General features: G+C 53.6%; 8 protein-coding genes across 8 annotated transcripts; 6 read left to right on the top strand and 2 right to left on the bottom strand.

The window, feature by feature from the left end:
- Positions 1–1,535: 1,535 nt before the first annotated feature.
- On the top strand, positions 1,536–3,236 carry CKM354_001106900 (serine/threonine protein kinase SAT4; the record flags this gene model as incomplete). The annotated part of the gene is made up of 2 exons (XM_044806546.1): positions 1,536–3,020; positions 3,105–3,236. 2 exons carry the CDS (start codon positions 1,536–1,538, stop codon positions 3,234–3,236), a joined length of 1,617 nt encoding a protein of 538 aa, XP_044662481.1.
- A 1,353-nt stretch (positions 3,237–4,589) lies between these two features.
- CKM354_001106800 (uncharacterized protein) lies at positions 4,590–5,054 on the top strand (the record flags this gene model as incomplete). The annotated part of the gene is made up of 5 exons (XM_044806545.1): positions 4,590–4,636; positions 4,697–4,738; positions 4,807–4,877; positions 4,940–4,969; positions 5,026–5,054. The coding sequence occupies 5 exons, from the start codon at positions 4,590–4,592 to the stop codon at positions 5,052–5,054; spliced, it is 219 nt and encodes a 72-aa protein (XP_044662480.1).
- Positions 5,055–6,262: 1,208 nt separating this feature from the next.
- CKM354_001106700 (uncharacterized protein) lies at positions 6,263–6,664 on the top strand (the record flags this gene model as incomplete). The annotated part of the gene is made up of 1 exon (XM_044806544.1): positions 6,263–6,664. The coding sequence occupies one exon, from the start codon at positions 6,263–6,265 to the stop codon at positions 6,662–6,664; it is 402 nt and encodes a 133-aa protein (XP_044662479.1).
- A 1,160-nt stretch (positions 6,665–7,824) lies between these two features.
- Positions 7,825–8,769, top strand: CKM354_001106600 (uncharacterized protein; the record flags this gene model as incomplete). The annotated part of the gene is made up of 1 exon (XM_044806543.1): positions 7,825–8,769. One exon carries the CDS (start codon positions 7,825–7,827, stop codon positions 8,767–8,769), a length of 945 nt encoding a protein of 314 aa, XP_044662478.1.
- A 394-nt stretch (positions 8,770–9,163) lies between these two features.
- CKM354_001106500 (uncharacterized protein) lies at positions 9,164–9,622 on the bottom strand (the record flags this gene model as incomplete). Its single annotated transcript, XM_044806542.1, has 1 exon — positions 9,164–9,622. One exon carries the CDS (start codon positions 9,620–9,622, stop codon positions 9,164–9,166), a length of 459 nt encoding a protein of 152 aa, XP_044662477.1.
- A 497-nt stretch (positions 9,623–10,119) lies between these two features.
- On the top strand, positions 10,120–11,037 carry CKM354_001106400 (uncharacterized protein; the record flags this gene model as incomplete). Its single annotated transcript, XM_044806541.1, has 1 exon — positions 10,120–11,037. The coding sequence occupies one exon, from the start codon at positions 10,120–10,122 to the stop codon at positions 11,035–11,037; it is 918 nt and encodes a 305-aa protein (XP_044662476.1).
- Positions 11,038–11,462: 425 nt separating this feature from the next.
- On the top strand, positions 11,463–12,383 carry CKM354_001106300 (uncharacterized protein; the record flags this gene model as incomplete). The annotated part of the gene is made up of 1 exon (XM_044806540.1): positions 11,463–12,383. One exon carries the CDS (start codon positions 11,463–11,465, stop codon positions 12,381–12,383), a length of 921 nt encoding a protein of 306 aa, XP_044662475.1.
- Positions 12,384–13,389: 1,006 nt separating this feature from the next.
- Positions 13,390–15,007, bottom strand: CKM354_001106200 (uncharacterized protein; the record flags this gene model as incomplete). The annotated part of the gene is made up of 7 exons (XM_044806539.1): positions 13,390–13,523; positions 13,578–13,782; positions 13,839–14,032; positions 14,088–14,436; positions 14,491–14,574; positions 14,636–14,814; positions 14,965–15,007. 7 exons carry the CDS (start codon positions 15,005–15,007, stop codon positions 13,390–13,392), a joined length of 1,188 nt encoding a protein of 395 aa, XP_044662474.1.
- Between the last annotated feature and the right edge of the window lie 1,185 nt (positions 15,008–16,192).

Genomic DNA, 16,192 nt, shown 5'->3' with positions numbered 1-16,192 from the left:
CCTCGCAAGATAGCGCAGTCGCATTGTAGTCCGGTTTTTCTGCAATGCAATGAGTGCATGTAGCAATTATGTAGCACTTCCGAGCTCCACGCGTCAAACGCGGGTACGCAGATCACTCTGATATCGTTCGGCAGTTGTGCAAACAAGAAACGGCTGGTCGCATAAGTGCGCCTTGGCCACCTGGATCGAGCGTCGGCGTCAGAATCGCGCTGCGCGATTTTCTTCACCACTACTGGCTCTGTTACCCCTCTTCGGACCTGTTGCTGAGCTTGAGCGATACATTCGACAGGGACTGGGAATGCTGACGTTTTGTGTTTGCTGCCGCTGTGCGTAGGTTGCTACCGCTGCCCAGGCCAGGCCATGGACCGGTCATCATCAATCTTCAGCTTTGCAGGGAATATATAATGTAGGCAGAACAGGCGAGTGGCAATCGATGTGAAAGTCAGCACCGATTCCGCTACTCATGGAGCTGTGGACTGCCTGGACAGGACAGCTTGTTTTATTATGCAACCGCGCCGGGCCCGGGGTGCAGTAGACCTTTGGCAACCGCCAGCTACTACGTACAAAACTTCACCCGAGGTCGAATCGATTGGTTGCACGAGATGCATACCCACAAACGACCACACGCATGCAGCAGCAGCTCGTTAGCGAGTGCAGCTCTATGTACGCCGTGCTCGCATTGCACGTGCCCCGACCTCATGGCCCATTCCTGCCGCTGGCATAGGGAGAGGCTGTGGGATGTTGCGGTGAAGGTGAATGTGGAGGTCTTGGCTGGTGCATGTGATGATGAGAGGTGCGTATTGGGATGGACATGGCGGGCGGCGGGTCTCCTCCAGAGCTGCCAGCAGCAGCGGGTTTGCCAGCGTGGTGCTCTCGCCCGAGCGCGCGCGCAGTTTTTCTCTTTCGTGTAGCTTGGACCCGCGAGGCTAGGCTGTGTCTGGGTGGTGGTTATGGAATTCCTTGCCCACGAGACGAGCTCAATTTGCCGCCTTTCCAGGCGCTCGTCTGCTCGTGCTGCTCCGTGCTGTGCGTCTCATTATTACGAGCCGTCGCGCTCACCGTCCTCGTCATCTGCCCCCGTCCAGCCACCCGTCGTCGCTGCTGCTGATTCCGCCGTCGTGGCCGGGAGAAAGCGTTCACCGGCTGACAAACCCGTTTCCTGCTGCTCGAGGACGACGAGTCCCAAGCACCCAAGACGGGTGGCTTTGAAAAGCTTCGTTCAGTGACATATCCCACGCTTCCCTGTCTATTTATCCTGACTGCGCTGCCGGACTGCCTTCCTCGTCACTGGCCATCGTCACCGCCGACCTCACGTCACCGCCGCGGTCCACCGGAGGCCGCTGCGCCTTGCGGGCACAACAACGCAGAGGACGCCGCGACGCCCGCGACATCGATCTCGACCCTACCGACGACGCCTCGCTGGTCGCCACGCCAAGCGTCTGACGCCGTGCAACATTTTTGTGCCGCCGACGGGCCAGGCAGAGCAGGAACTCGACGCTGCCACGCGGAAGGCGCGGACTGCACCAGCGCAGAACATGGCCACCACGCCGCCGGCCGAGAACAGTGGCGTGCGGCCGTCGCCAGCGCCCACGGTGTCGACGGCGTCATTTACCTCGTCCAGCCAGCATGAAAGCAGTGACGCGCCTCTGCCATCAGCGTCGCTCGACGCCCCGCATCCGCCCACCTTGAACGGCGACACCAAGCCCGCCACTACAACCAACACCGCAGCCACTCCATCCAACCTGGCGCAATCGATACAAGCCAAGGCAGAGAGACCGGCTGGTCCTCAGAAGAAGCCGACCTTTACGTCACGGCTCTCGCGCATGTTCTCGCAGCGTGATGCGAACGGTTCGAGAGAGCAGGTCAAGGCCGAAGCTGCTGACAAGGTCCCCGAGACTGCAGTCGAAGACCCAGTGGCAGAAAGTGGGAAGCCGCGACCATCGAAGCCCAGCCGACAGTCGTCGAAGCACGAGAAGATGGAGGGCAACCTACGAAACGGATCCGTCTCTAAGAAGGGGAAAGGTGACGAGGTTGCCAATGCGGCTACGAAACGCTTCTGGGTCGAAGAAAGCGGAGAGCACTTCCACTACCTGCGAGGTGCCAAACGACAGGACAAGCTGACAGACATGTTGCGTGATTTCATGTCAGGCAGGAGGGGTCGGGACCAGCATGAGGAGCAGCCACTGTCACTGATGTCGACGTGGGTCGATCAGATCAGGAACGAAAAGGACAAGATGGCGAAGGACAAAGAAAAGGGTCCGAACGCAACAGCCTCGCTCGTGCAGAAGTACGGCAAATGTCAGGAAATTGTTGGGCGTGGAGCCTTTGGTATCGTCCGGATAGCACACAAGACCGATCCCAACGACTCCAAGCACGAACAACTTTATGCCGTCAAGGAATTTCGGCGCCGGCCGCAGGAAGATCCGAAGAAATACAGCAAACGCCTCAACTCGGAATTCTGCATTTCCTCGTCATTACGACACCCAAATGTCATCCATACACTAGACTTGCTCGAGGACGCCAAGGGTGACTACTGCGAGGTCATGGAATTCTGTGCCGGAGGTGATTTGTACAGCTTGGTGCTTGCTACTGGCAAGCTCGAGGTCACCGAGGCTGATTGCTATTTCGCACAACTCATGCGAGGCGTCGAGTACATCCACGAAATGGGCGTGGCGCATCGCGATTTGAAGCCCGAGAACTTGCTATTGACTACACACGGAGCCCTAAAAATTACGGATTTTGGCAACGGAGAGTGCTTCCGCATGGCGTGGGAGACAGAACCACACATGACGGCAGGCCTTTGTGGCAGCGCTCCCTACATTGCTCCAGAGGAATATATTGAGCAAGAGTTCGACCCTCGTGCAGTCGACGTTTGGGCTTGCGGTGTCATCTACATGGCCATGCGCACTGGACGCCACCTCTGGCGTGTGGCGAAGAAGGACGAAGACGAATTTTACGACAACTACATTCGAGGTCGCAAGAGCGAAGAAGGCTATGGTCCCATTGAGACGTTACACAGAGTAAGCCATTCTTCTTCGCACAAAGACGCAACTTCTACCCAGAAGCCGTTATATTTTGAAGGGTGTACTCACTCTTCTTGTCAGGCTCGTTGTCGCAACGTGATTTACAGCATACTCGATCCCAACGCGAGTCGTCGAATATCCGCCCATCAGGTCCTCAACTCCGAATGGGGCAAGGGGATAAAACTCTGCAAAGCCGGCGAGCAAGGTCTCTAACCCGGGTTCATGGGCAAAGAACCGCTCGACAAAAGGACGTTCCGGCCCTAAAAGTATTCACGATGAGCTTTCTTGAACCACGATACGAACGAACGAACGACGACGACGATGACGATCTCCAACACTACGACCATTCTTTCGCGGGTCAGAGAGGTGTCCTTCACAACTTCGCAAAACGTACGCATCCGAATTGGGCAAGGTCTCTGTGTTTACGACTCGTCTTGGTCTTTTTATGCCTTGTTTTCTCCACCTCCTTCGATTACGGAACGCAAACTTGTGGATATTGAGCGTTCAGCGAAGCGGCCTGTACTTGATGGAGAGCATGGAATACCTCCGTTACAACATATTCTTTCAGCGCTGCTCTTTCCAGGCATTCATGATGAGAGGATTTCTTTCTATTTCTTTTTCTTTTCTCGCGAGCCAACACGCGTGTCTATACACTTCTTTCTCGCTTCTTTGCATAGAATGCGCCTTACGAATTGCTTCGATTCGGCTCTCGTTTTGGAGCGATGATGCTTTCGCCAGGGAAGCTTGGCCAGAAGGCGCTGTTCTTCGTGTGGCTTGAGACGATGGTGGAAAGAAAAGACAAGCCATATGAACTCGAGAGTTCGGTCGTTTTGTACATACTTGCATACTCTCAGCTACAGGCGGAATATATGCATTAACCGTCTCCTCCAGTCAAGAGAGGAGCGCTACGACCGACTACAGTACATTATCTTGTTGACATTGCTTCGCCCTGTGGCCTCGAATTTCAGGCTGAAATCCGGAAGTACACCACTTTCTCGGTTTGTACTCAGCTTGTACTGCGCCATGTTCGAAGGATTCGAAGCATGACCTCTCCCACACCACACACTACTCAGCCTTTAGACTTGACGTCAGATGTAAACGTAACTTTGGAGGCCTCAGGAATCCTACATGTACTTCCTGTGGGATTTCCGATGACATTATCTCGTGACAGGTCTTAAGTTAGCACACGATTGGCGGGTTTTCGGGATTCGTGCGCGTGCTTTCCTGCTAAAACGATGGGGATTTGTCGGCGTCTGGTGCTTCGTCTTGTCTAAGCCTTGCGCCCTTTCTTCTAGTCTGGTTTCTAACCTCTTTCTATGCATGCCGCGCCGCAGGGCTGTGGAGCGCTCTTCTACAGCACGTTGTTTCATTCGTGAGGTGTGGAATCCGTAGATGGGCTTTGATCGGGTTTGAAGGAATGAGAGAGATAAGCTAGGCAGCTATATTATATAGGAACTTTTTGTTTCGGGACCACTTTGAATGATGATAGATATTTTGTTCAAGTTGCAAAATTGATATTGAGATTTGAGATACGGAAACAGAGACAGAAACGACAAGAGAAACATCATGGGTTGCTCATCTTCGAAGCCCTCTTATGGAGGGCAAAATGCTAGGTAGGTATTCGCATTTCCGTATGAAGTGTTGTTGTTCGAAAGACTAACGATAGCTCTCAGATATGCAAGTAGACATAACAAACACGGATATCATAGCGGCGGGTATGTTGCAACGTAAGCTAGACCTTATTGCTTGTAAGAGCCAAGCACTGATGTTTGTGTAACATTAGCGGGGGATTCTTCGGTGGAGACGGAGGAGGAGGGCATAGTGGCGGACACCATGGTGGACATTTCTCTGGAGGTAAGGATATGATGAGATGAGGAATATGTTTGGTGTTGCTGAAGCTGACGTGTGAATGATAGGCGATGGAGGAGGAGGTGGTGGTTGTGGCGGTAAGCTGTATCGATCGCCTCAGTAAGATGATTTATGTGCTGACGTGTGTATTTAGGCGGCGGTGGTGGCGGTGGTGGTGGGTAAGACTTGAGCTGTGTCTGAGAGGTCGAGCATTCATGGCCTCAGCTGGAGAAATGGTTCCATACACGAGATTACGCATTGCTTGGATAGTTCGAACAATTTCCTAGAGATCTTTGGATGAGCATTCAGATTACCACATGTTGCTGCCGCCATGCCTGTGTGGCGCGTGTTGTCTGGAACCATCCCGACCCTGTGAAACGTTGCATTCGGATGAGACCCCAACGCTCATCGTCGCCCAGCAGTTATCGTTCAACATAAGCGGTGGAAGTGTCTCGCTGGGAAGTGTGGTTGTAAGCTGCACCAGCTGCATGCGGGAGAGCTGGTCGTGCATCGGAGTGCGAAGCGTTCATGCCCGTCAGACCTGCTTTTAAAGCGAGAGCTGAAAGCTGTGCCGTTGGATACACACCGCTGGCGGCCAGGGCACTGCGATGTTCTCACCAGCGCTGAGCCAGTATTGGCGTGTCACAAGTGATGATTGTGTAAATCATCCGTAGATTTTCGGAGGATCAAGAGCAACAGTTGGTGTTGTGCAGATCGAACTGTGCTCCTCGTGCCTTGTTCTATCGTCGGATCTGCAGTTCTGGAATGCCGGGTCTTGCGGGTCCACAGAATAGGCTGGACGCTGGTCTTCCCCGCAAATGCACGCACAAAGCGAATCAGCGGCAGGCTCGGCGCAGTGCTTGTCCCTCCATCCCAGAATCACGACAATTTCCGTGCAGCAGCGAGCGGTCGGTGAGGCGGCTTACAACTCGACTGCGAATCCTGCTTCCTCAACCTCTGCTCGCAACCCCGCCACCGTCTTCGCCATCGCCAGCGCTCATATTCAGCACGTCCGCCCGTGTGTCGTTGTGTCGCCGTGAACATTGTGTCAGTGTCCCGCGCCCGGTGCCCGACGAGACAAAAAGCAGCAGTTCGCAGGCAGGCGACGGCCGATCAGGGCGGCAGGTACCTCACGTTCCTCTTGTGCACCGGTTCGACGGGATTCCACCTGCCCCTTCCGAACGGCCGGCAAACCAAGTCACGACTGCCCACAAACGTCACGCTCGGAGGAAGTCGCGTGCGACACCATCCACAAGAGCAGGAACACCTCCATTTCTAATCGCCGACCACCATCTCGTCCTACGTCAGCCACTACAAAGAACACACCGATTGCGATCAACGACTGCTCCCACACACAACACCCAGCAACACCACACAGACGCTGCGGCACCATGTTCCCCGTCGACTCTCTCCCTGCTGCATACCACGAGGAGCGCGAAGCCGCCGACGCTGCCAGGCGCCTCGCCCACATCCAACAGCAGCAGGCCAAGGCACAGGCTGCAGCTGTAGCCGGCGCCTTGAAGAACGCCTCGCAAGACAAGCCGTGCACACAATCTCTTCTACAGCAACCACAACTTTCGCGACCGGCTTCCACCACTGTATTGGGCAACATCTTTCAGGGCTTTGTTCGCACGTCGCAGAGTCCGCCGCCAGCTAAGGGTTCCATTAGCGGCTGCTCCACACCAGTCACGACACCACCAGCGAAGATCATCACGCAGGCAGACATCGAGCGACAGATGGCCGAGAGGAAGCGCGATGCGGACATTGTTGGATCGTCGCCTGGTTGGTGGTAGGGTGGATTGGGAGCACGACGAAACGGCATAACGATACGATGAGCCGTGGCGTGCCTCTGAGCGACTTTTGAAATTGAAAAGCGACCTGCGCATACGGAGACGGTCGACGCGACACCATGACCTACTTCATATGATACCCCTAAATGGTTACAATGACAGCATGTTTGGGTTTGAGCGAGGGTGTTCGGAGTTTATATCGGTAGACCGGACAGTTTTAATGCAGCAATGCAGTGGGAAATGCAATAAAATGCATTGACCCTTGACACACGACACACTGTGGACGCTTGTTCGCAGCCACCAGTTCTACACTACTACCGTGCTGTGCATCGCAAGCATTTACAGCACGCGGTCGTTCTGTGCCATCGCAGGTGACATGTTGCAACCAAACTCGACATGTCGATGTTTCGTTCATCGTGCCGGACGAGCGCCCCAGCATTAGACAAAACGACGGATTCAACGAAGCCTCAGAGCGAATGGCCCCCCTATAGCGACTCGCAACGGCAACATGTCAACGACCGCAACTATCACGGCCCCATGACAATACGAACGATGAAGTGGTCTATGGGCCTCGGAACCATCTCGAAAGTCTTTGACTTCCCCCCACGCGGCACATCTAATGCTGGTCGCGTGTGCACCCAGCCTTTTGTTGGAGTCCACCATTTGCATAGTGAAGCCCGTGCCGGCAACGCCTTGATTATAAATGATCTGAGCATGCATGCATTGGGATATCACAACACCTCTTCGCCACACAGGCTTGTAACCAAAAGCCAAGCAGCGGTTTTGTCAGCGAGTGGCCAAGACAGCCATTCACCACCTTGCGGCAAATGATGTCAGCAGCAAATAAAGAATGGATCTCGCGTGCAGCTCGAACAGAGTTCACCTTGCGAAGACAACTGGTCGGCTAGAACCACGGAAGCAGACAGCAGAAAAGAGACCGGCAATCGGATACTGCCGATCTTTGGATTGCTTAGTGATCTCAAGCCATTGTGGCTACACGAACAAAATTATGCTGCGTACTGCATCTTGCAGCAGGTTGCATAAACCAGGCACTGCGTATATAACATGAAATACATGCCTGAAAACTCATGCGCACTACATTGGACCTTCGGACAATTTCCTTTGCAACTCGCTAGCAACCGCCTACGATCAAGCCATCAGTCATGGCTCCCACCATTCTCATCGTTGGCGCTACAGGCAACACTGGCAGGAGCGTAGTTGAGACCCTTCCTGGATTGCTTGCCAAAAGCCAGACGCTCTCAAACCACAAGATACTGGCGTTGACACGGTCCAAGAACGGCGCTGCCGCCCAAAAGCTCGCACAACTCCCAGGTGTCGAGTTGGAGGAGCAGAATTGGGTCGAGATCACGGAGAAATGGCTCCGCGAACGCAACATCACCAGAATCTTCATCGCCTCTCACAACGAGCCCTTGCAATTCGCAGAGGAAAGCCAATTCCTCGTCAACGCACTACAAGCTGGCGTCAAGTACCTCGTCCGCATCAGCACAACAACCGCAAACGTGGTTCCCAATTGCAAGGTCTATTACCCGCGAGCACATTGGGCGATCGAGCAGATGCTCAGTCAGCCGGAATTTAGCGAGATGCATTTCTCATCTTTACAACCGGCTATCTTTCAGAATATGACTGTGGCCCCGATGGTAGAGTGGGTCAAGAAGTTCAAAGAGACGGGCAAACAAGATACTTTCCGCACTTTCTTGGATCCAAAGGCACCGATTGCAGCAGTCGATTCCGATGATGTTGGAGTTCTGGCCGCAAATTTGCTGTGTCAAGACGATACCAGTCCTTTCAACCAAAAGCGACTTTCCATCTATGGGCCGGAAGACGTTACGGGTGAACAGCTTGTTCAATTGGTTGAGAAGCATATTGGAGAGAAGATTCAAGATGTCAGTTATCGGGATTGGAAGTTCTTGGATGACTTTCTCAAGGTTCATCCTTCGCCGTATCTGATGTCGTATCTCCATGATCAGGCGTATACGCTCTGGGACGGGTCGTCGAATGCTGCGGCTACGAGTCCAGAGGTTGTGGACGTGGCGGCGCCGAAGGGGAAGATTACTGAGTTATTGCAGAAGGAACTGGCTGGGATTTAGGTGCTATGACCATAGTGGATACACACGACAGATAGAGCTAAACAGAGCGAGTAGACACAACATGCAAACAAACTTCATTTCCTGACTGTCTCAGTTGCAGCTTCGATCCATTGTGCTTTTCAGAGTCTTGCCGAACAGTACGTCTGCAGTTCCTGCGATGGAGAACCGTGTCGACATTTGCCCAAGGCCATCCGATCTAGATTTCAAGTTCAGCAATCGTGTCCGGGAGCCGAGATATCGTTGACTCTGATCTGCTCCTGACGGTAAATGCTGCTTCGGGCCTGCCGGCTACCGGAAGAGCACTGAAATTACTTCTGTGCTCTAAAAACCGGGTTTCGAGCCACTGAACCACCTGAAGGTAAATTTCAACGAGAAGGTGGTCGTCCCTTCACTCTCACTCCCGCTTTTTCTCCTTCCTCTCTCGCTCCACTCCAACTCCAACACAAAACAACCCCCTCACAACAGCACAAATCCCAACAATCACAATATTCCCCCAATCTTCCGGCCTGTACACCTTCGGGTGCAATCGTCCTTGTTGAGACAGCGCATTAAAAATGCTATACAGCAACGCAAAATCGTAGACTAATTGTCCAGCTTGGACAGTTTTCCAGATCCAGACTTCTTGAGTTCGTCTGAGGAGGAAGAGCTGGAGGATCACGCACATGAGGAGTGCGCCGCCGAGTTGGTGTTGGAAGAATGTTTGGAGGGGGTAATAGGGTGAGAGGGTAGAGGGGACGAAAGCGTCTGTTACGACTGCGGGCGTGAAGAACATCATGTAGATGCCTGAGAGGGCTATGAGTGGGTCGAGGAGAGTGAAGAAGAGGGTGTAGGGTTTGGGGAGTGGGGAGGGCATTATGTGTGTATGGGTTTTTGGTTGTGTTGTTCGATAGAAGATGATCGAGGGAGGAGATTTCTAGCTTGCGATGCGAAGAGGATGGCATGCTGTGTGAGCTTATTCAGCTTGCATGGCTACGTGAGAAGTGTTGTGTCCAGTTTCTCAGCTGAGGTTCAGCTTGTGTCTTGTTGTGGCAGGTGGAGCTGCGAGCCTGCAGAAGGTCAGAGCTCGCCGCGCTTTCCACGCGTGGACTGTTTCTTCAACTTCTGTCAAGTGCACTCTTCTCTTTTTGCCATCTTGATCTTGGTTGTTCCACGAACAGATCTTCTGAGTAGTGCACTTGCGATGTTGTCGTGTTGCCTGAAATCGGCTCGCTGCTGCCTTGCCTGGCCGACTTAAAGATAACACGCATCCCGACTGTTTGCACTGATTCTGTTTCCAGATGTTCCTCCATCCAGTTATCAAGACCAGTCCATCTTTGCGTGTCTGCTACTGGCACACATCACTGGAATAACATGGCCTTGGACGCCACTATACACCGAAGGGAAACAACGTGGTGGTATCAGTTCCAGCAGTCGCCCTGCCCGACACTTGCCAAAACGATATACTCATGGAGACGACGCTTGGCCCTTCACCAGGCCTCTAAGCAGGTGCCAGAAGATTCCAGCGATCTAACGGTTGTCTGCGTTTCGGATACCCACAACAGTCAGCCGAAAACGCCCCCGGGCGATATACTTATTCACGCGGGAGACCTGACACAAGGCGGCACTGCGACAGAGCTGCAAGCCCAATTGACTTGGCTGAAAGCTCAACCACATGCCTACAAGATTGTCATTGCGGGCAATCACGACATCGTACTCGACCCTGCGAAGTCTGCAGAGCTCGGGTTTCGGTCTGGAGCTCGACAATCGCTGCAGTGGGGATCTATCATTTATCTGCAACACTCTCAGACTACCGTAAAGGTTCGAGAGAGGACTCTGTCCATTTATGGGCATCCTTCAACTCGAAAGCACGGCAATTGGGCCTTCCAGTATGATAGAGGGGCGGACGTCTTCAGCAATAGAATTCCGGATGATGTTGATATTCTGGTCACACATTCTCCCCCACAATTTCACCTTGATGTTGCGGGCTGGGGCGATATGTCTCTCCTCCGGGAGATCGAACGAGTGAAGCCGAAACTGCATGTATTTGGACACATACACGGAGGATACGGCCAGGACATTTTGGTCTACGACCGTTTTGAACGGCTCTACCAAGATTTATGCTCCGGTCTCGCTGGTCTCCTGGCCATCTTCCACATGGTGTACTTGCTGCTTCATACGGTATTCGCTGGGATACCACGAAATGCGAAAAGAACCACTTTGGTCAACGCCTCTGCCGTAGGTGGACTTCGCGAGGACAGTCTCCGCAACGTCCAGACTGTCCATCTGTGATTTGGGAAATCGGCAGGTATCACGCAGAAAGTCAAAGCGACACATAGATTTCTTGCCTATTGCAATGGACCTTGAGCACGTGTGATAAATTGATGTCACGCGGCAGGAAGCCGGCGGCTGGACGTTGAGCCGAGTCGCACCACTCCACCCGACGGCAGGATGCTCCAACTTCCTCCGTCATCTTTCCACCGACGCTGTGTCTTTCGTACAGTAACTCTGTGTTGCTGTCCACGATGGTAGGCTCGGTACCGAAGTGGTATCGTGCACCATGAGGCAACTCGCGGTAAGAATGGAGTGCGACAGTATATTAACTTGTGGAACGGCTCCCCAATGCGCCCTCTTTGCATCCCCTCAAAAGCACAGAATACATCAAACAGAATCGAAATCGGGCTACTGATAAGCACCAGTCTTACACAACAACAACCATGGCTACTCCAGTGTCAAGCCTTCGAAAGATCGTCGTCACAGGCGCGACAGGGAAGCAAGGCGGCGCGCTCATCGAAGCTCTGCTCGCACAACCAACACCTGCATTCGAGATCTACGCCATCACACGCAAGAAGTCCTCACCTTCAGCTCAACGCCTCCTCTCAAGTCCAAACGTCCACCTCATCGAAGGCGACTTCTCCAATCCAGCCGCCATTTTCTCGCAAATAAAAGACCCATGGGGCCTCTTCAGCGTAACAATCCCCACCAACGCCACCAAAGAAGAATCCCAAGGCAAAGCCATGACAGCAGCCGCCCTCTCCTCGGGCGTCAAACACATAGTCTTCACAGCCACCGACCGCGGCGGACCCCAAATCTCCTCCATCACTCCAACTCCAATCCCCCACTTCGCCAGCAAATACAAAATCGAACAAGACATAATCACCCAAACCCCCTCCCACAACGCAACCTACACCCTCCTCCGCCCCGTCGCCTTCTTCGAAAACATCTCCAACAACTTCCTCGGCCGAGCCTTCATTTCCATGTGGCGTCTCAACGAACCCAACACCACCCTCCAACTTATCTCAACATCCGACATAGGCCTCATCGCAGCCCAAGCCTTCCTACACCACTCCTCCCCCAAATACAAAAACCAAGCAATTTCCCTCGCAGGCGAAGAACTCACTCTCCTTGAAGCGGAACAAACCTTCCAATCCGTGACTGGAACCGCCTTACCAGAAACCTACCCCTTCCTCGCGAGAATCATTAAATGGGTTCTCAATGAGCAATTGGGTATAATGTTTGATTGGTTCAAAACGAATGGATTCGGTGTAGAAATCAAGAGTTTGAAGGAAGAGTATCCATTTTTGAAGGATTTTCGAACGTGGTTGGAGGAGGAGAGTGCGTGGAAGAAGAAGAAATGAAGAATCAGTCTTAGATATCGACAGTCAGCATCTATTGATTGCAGCAGCTTAGGTTTAGCAGAATTTCTCCATCAAGGTCGTAGCCTCAGGCAAGGGCACAGCAAGCAATCGCAATCTCAACGATTCAATCCAATTCAAGCCTTTTCTTCACCTTCCTCGCTCCACGGCAAAGTAGATCTAGATCTAAGATCTCGCCATGTCCCGAGCCCAACTTTATTCTGTGGCTACTCTGTTGGTCAGTGCGCTTTCGTTGTCAATTCGGTTGTTTTTGGGCCCTATTTCAACCTCACGAATGCAAGCCGACTTCCAGAAGTCACATTTCACGGTCGAGTGGTGTGAGATGTGGCAAAACAAGACTATTCCATGACCTGAATTCAAGTCACTGCATATCGCACACACGGCTGCAGAATGCCCAGTGGTATCGCCGCTAGCTACCGTACTTCAGAGAGCTTATCAAAAGCCTCCAAATGTGGTTCATTCCCTAATGCTTTCGTCCCGCAAAACCTTTTTGTCTCGTCGTGATGGGTGCTGGCCATGAAAACATTCGCCCTTTTCAGCCAAAAAGAGAACAATTTTTGTGTGAGGAGAAAAAGGGCAGAACTCGCGTTCTTTTCCCTTTTCCCGCCCATGCGCCGTAAGTGATCGGTGGAAGTCGTATTCCCTCCCTCAATGCTCCCTCTTCGCCTCTTTTACAGCCCATTGCAGAAAACATCATCTACCTTGTGTGAAGAAGTGGAAAGCAGCATTGATCGAGGCACTCTCGCTAGGGTTCGTTGCTGGACCAGCGCGCGTCCATATCAGATCCATGAAGTTTTGATGAGGTGTATCGTTTTTCCCAAAGAGTATCCAGGCCAGAACAGTTCAGCATGGGGTGGGTCGTGAACTCCAGGCTCGATGAACGCCGTCCCTGTGTGACCGTGATTATGACCATGCGTCGCTGCGTAACTTCATGACTAAAAGCTCAAGCTTTCGTTCGGAGTGAGAGGTAAGAAAGGGTATAGCCCTCTCAGTCCAAACGCGCCATCATTTGATCCTTGGTCAGTGGTGTCAGATTATCGATGTCTAGCCCCTTGCCGGCCAGTACCGGCTTCATGTGCGCTGGGACGAGTTGAGCGTTCAAATGTGGTGCAATCGATAACTCTGCATATCGTGGTCAGCATCCAAACATTGTGAGTCGCCGCGTATTCAACATACCGTGATGGGAGAAGTCGAAGAGATTTGGCAGGTCCTTGCTGGGTCCGCCTGCGTGGCGCGAGTCTGGAAGTCGCGTGTTCGGATCTCTGAGCTCGTCGAAGAATGGATGCACCATGGCGTCAATTGCCGACAGACGCTGCGTGGGTGTGTACTCCAGCAGACGCGAAATCAAGTCGATTGCATTCGGATCGGCCTTCCTAAACACCTGTGCGCGCGACACGTCAGCAAAGGGTCTTCCGCAGTGGTGCAAAGCAGGCATACCTTGCTGAATGGATGCGGCTTGATTTGTGGGAACTTGTGCTCCATGTAGTTCGGATTCATAGTCCGAATCTGATCACGAGTGGGCGTGCCAAGCACTTTGATGATCTCCACTAATTGATCGATACCAGACTCTCCTGGGAACAAAGGTTGCCCAAGCATCAGCTCTGCCATGACGCAGCCTGTGGACCAGACGTCTGGGATGATTGTCAGCGATGCGAGATGGACACTGGGAGGCGTTGATACACATACCAATCTTGGTGGTGTAGTTTGTGGCACCGAAAATGAGTTCCGGCGCACGGTAGTAACGCGAGCAGATGTACGAGACATTGGGTTCATTTTCCACCAAGATCTTTGCGCTGCCAAAATCGCACAGCTTGAGAATGCCTGAAGCTGGGTCCAGGAGCAGATTTTGTGGCTTGATATCTCTGTGGCAGATGCCTTGCGAGTGGATGTAGGCGAGGGAGCGGAAAAGCTGGTAGATGTACAGCTTGACCTCGAGGATGGGCATCGTGCTCTTCAGCTTGTTGAAGTGGCGTGAAGCTCTGTAGACGGTTTCCGGGACGAACTCGAGGACCAGGTTGAGATAGACCTCATCTTTCTGCGCGGCAATCAGAGAAGTCTGCACGTTCATGCGGGCGTCGGTATCTCGAACCCTGTCTCCGTTGGAGTAGTAGAATGCCTTGAGTTCGACAATATTGGGGTGGCGGACGATTCGCATGATCTGCAATTCTCGGTTCTGTCCGCATGTCAGCTCTGTGTGTCCAGAAGGGCAGTTCATTGGAGGAGACTTGAATTACCTTGAATCGCTTGTCCTGAAGCACGCGCTTGATGGCCGCATCTTCGCCCGAAGGAGACAATTTGGTCTGAAAAACGACGCCAAAGCTGCCATTGCCCACAATCTTGCACTGTGTGTACTGCATCTCCTTGGTTTCGCCGGTCAGGCCATCCTGCACCTTTTCGCGAATGACTTCGGAACCTGAGTCTCGAACAGCGTCAGCAGTTGTCAAGCAAGGTTTCGTGCAGTGCACGAATGGACTGTATGTGCCATGCTATGGGCGAGCTCGAGTCCTGGCTCTCTGAGAGCTGGCACATGGAGGGGACTGATGGTGTCATGCGGGATACACACCTCCCATTCTGAGGCCTTGGAATTGAGGCCGATTGTTCGACATTGGAAGCTGAAAAAGGGCTCACGCGCTCAGCAGCTGCGTGTTGCTATCGCGAGTAGGGCGGACTGCGGTTGAGCAGCAGGTGGGCGGAGCGCGGTGGGTGGATGCGAATGCGGTCCGTGATTGCGGTTCGTGAGATGCTTCGTGCGCGTCGGGCGGTGGTGTGGTCGTGTTGAGAGGCGGCGCGAGGCAGCGCGGAGGTGAAGGTGGAGGTGGTGCGGCAGAGGTTGGTCAGGTGCCACCAACTGGGCTGTTGCGGCGGGTCCAGTGCTTTTGGGGACAAAAGTCTGCGTGAATGGCTGGCTTGCGCGGATCGCAGCTGCAGCGGCGGCAGCAACGGCGTGAATGGAGCTGGCAGCGCGAGGTGGGTATGTCGAGGGTGCGCGGCGTGAAGTGGTGGTGGTGCTGGGCGGATGGGTGCTCGCAGCAGTTGTGCTTCTCAAAGAGGCAGTGACGATGGTGACCCCTCACACCAGGTTTTGATGGCGTCGTTGGGGAATGGCACACGACTCGGCGGCGGGCGTGCAGGGCAGGGCAGGGCAGGCGCTGGTGACGAAGGGCGTGGCAGGTGAATTATTCACGGCGAGAGCAAGACGGACTCGCGCACAATGCAATCACGGCGACGGCGGTGCACGGGTTATAGGATCGCCAGCAGTCGACAGCGCGCATGAAAGCTCGGACATGTATGTGCTGAAATTGGGGTGGGCCTGCTCGCTCGTGACCTCTCAGATGAGATCACTGCGTGTGATTAGGGCCTCCAGAAGGCGGCACGCCAAGCCCAGCACGCAGGAGGCCTTTCTGCCCGTTGCTGCTGCTGTTGCTGCTGCTGCTTCACGCCAGAAACAGTGGGAAAGCTAATACGTACGCGACTGCAAACGGCAGACACGTCGAGCACCACGTGTGCGGCAACAGCAGCAGACTCTGCTCCGGCGACGAGACAGACGCACGATGATCAGAAATGCTCCTGAGACCCGCCCAAACCCGCAGGAAGGTCATGAGGTCCAGCTTGCTCCTCTTGCTAGTTGAGCGCGCGCGCCGCTCTTATTATTATTATGCAGCAGGAGCCGCGCTCGCATTGGCCGTCGGGCACGGTGCCGGTGGTCACTTCCATCAGAACATCTCCGACCGGGCAACGTATACTGCTGTCACTGACTGCGTTGCGCGGACTGTTCTTTGACACACGGCAAC

This window comes from Cercospora kikuchii, assembly GCF_019650295.1.
Source record: "Cercospora kikuchii DNA, contig_00007, whole genome shotgun sequence".
Taxonomy (NCBI): Eukaryota; Fungi; Ascomycota; class Dothideomycetes; order Mycosphaerellales; family Mycosphaerellaceae; genus Cercospora; species Cercospora kikuchii.
Note: the sequence above shows the minus strand (reverse complement) of the source record. Positions and strands in the feature narration are given on the sequence as shown.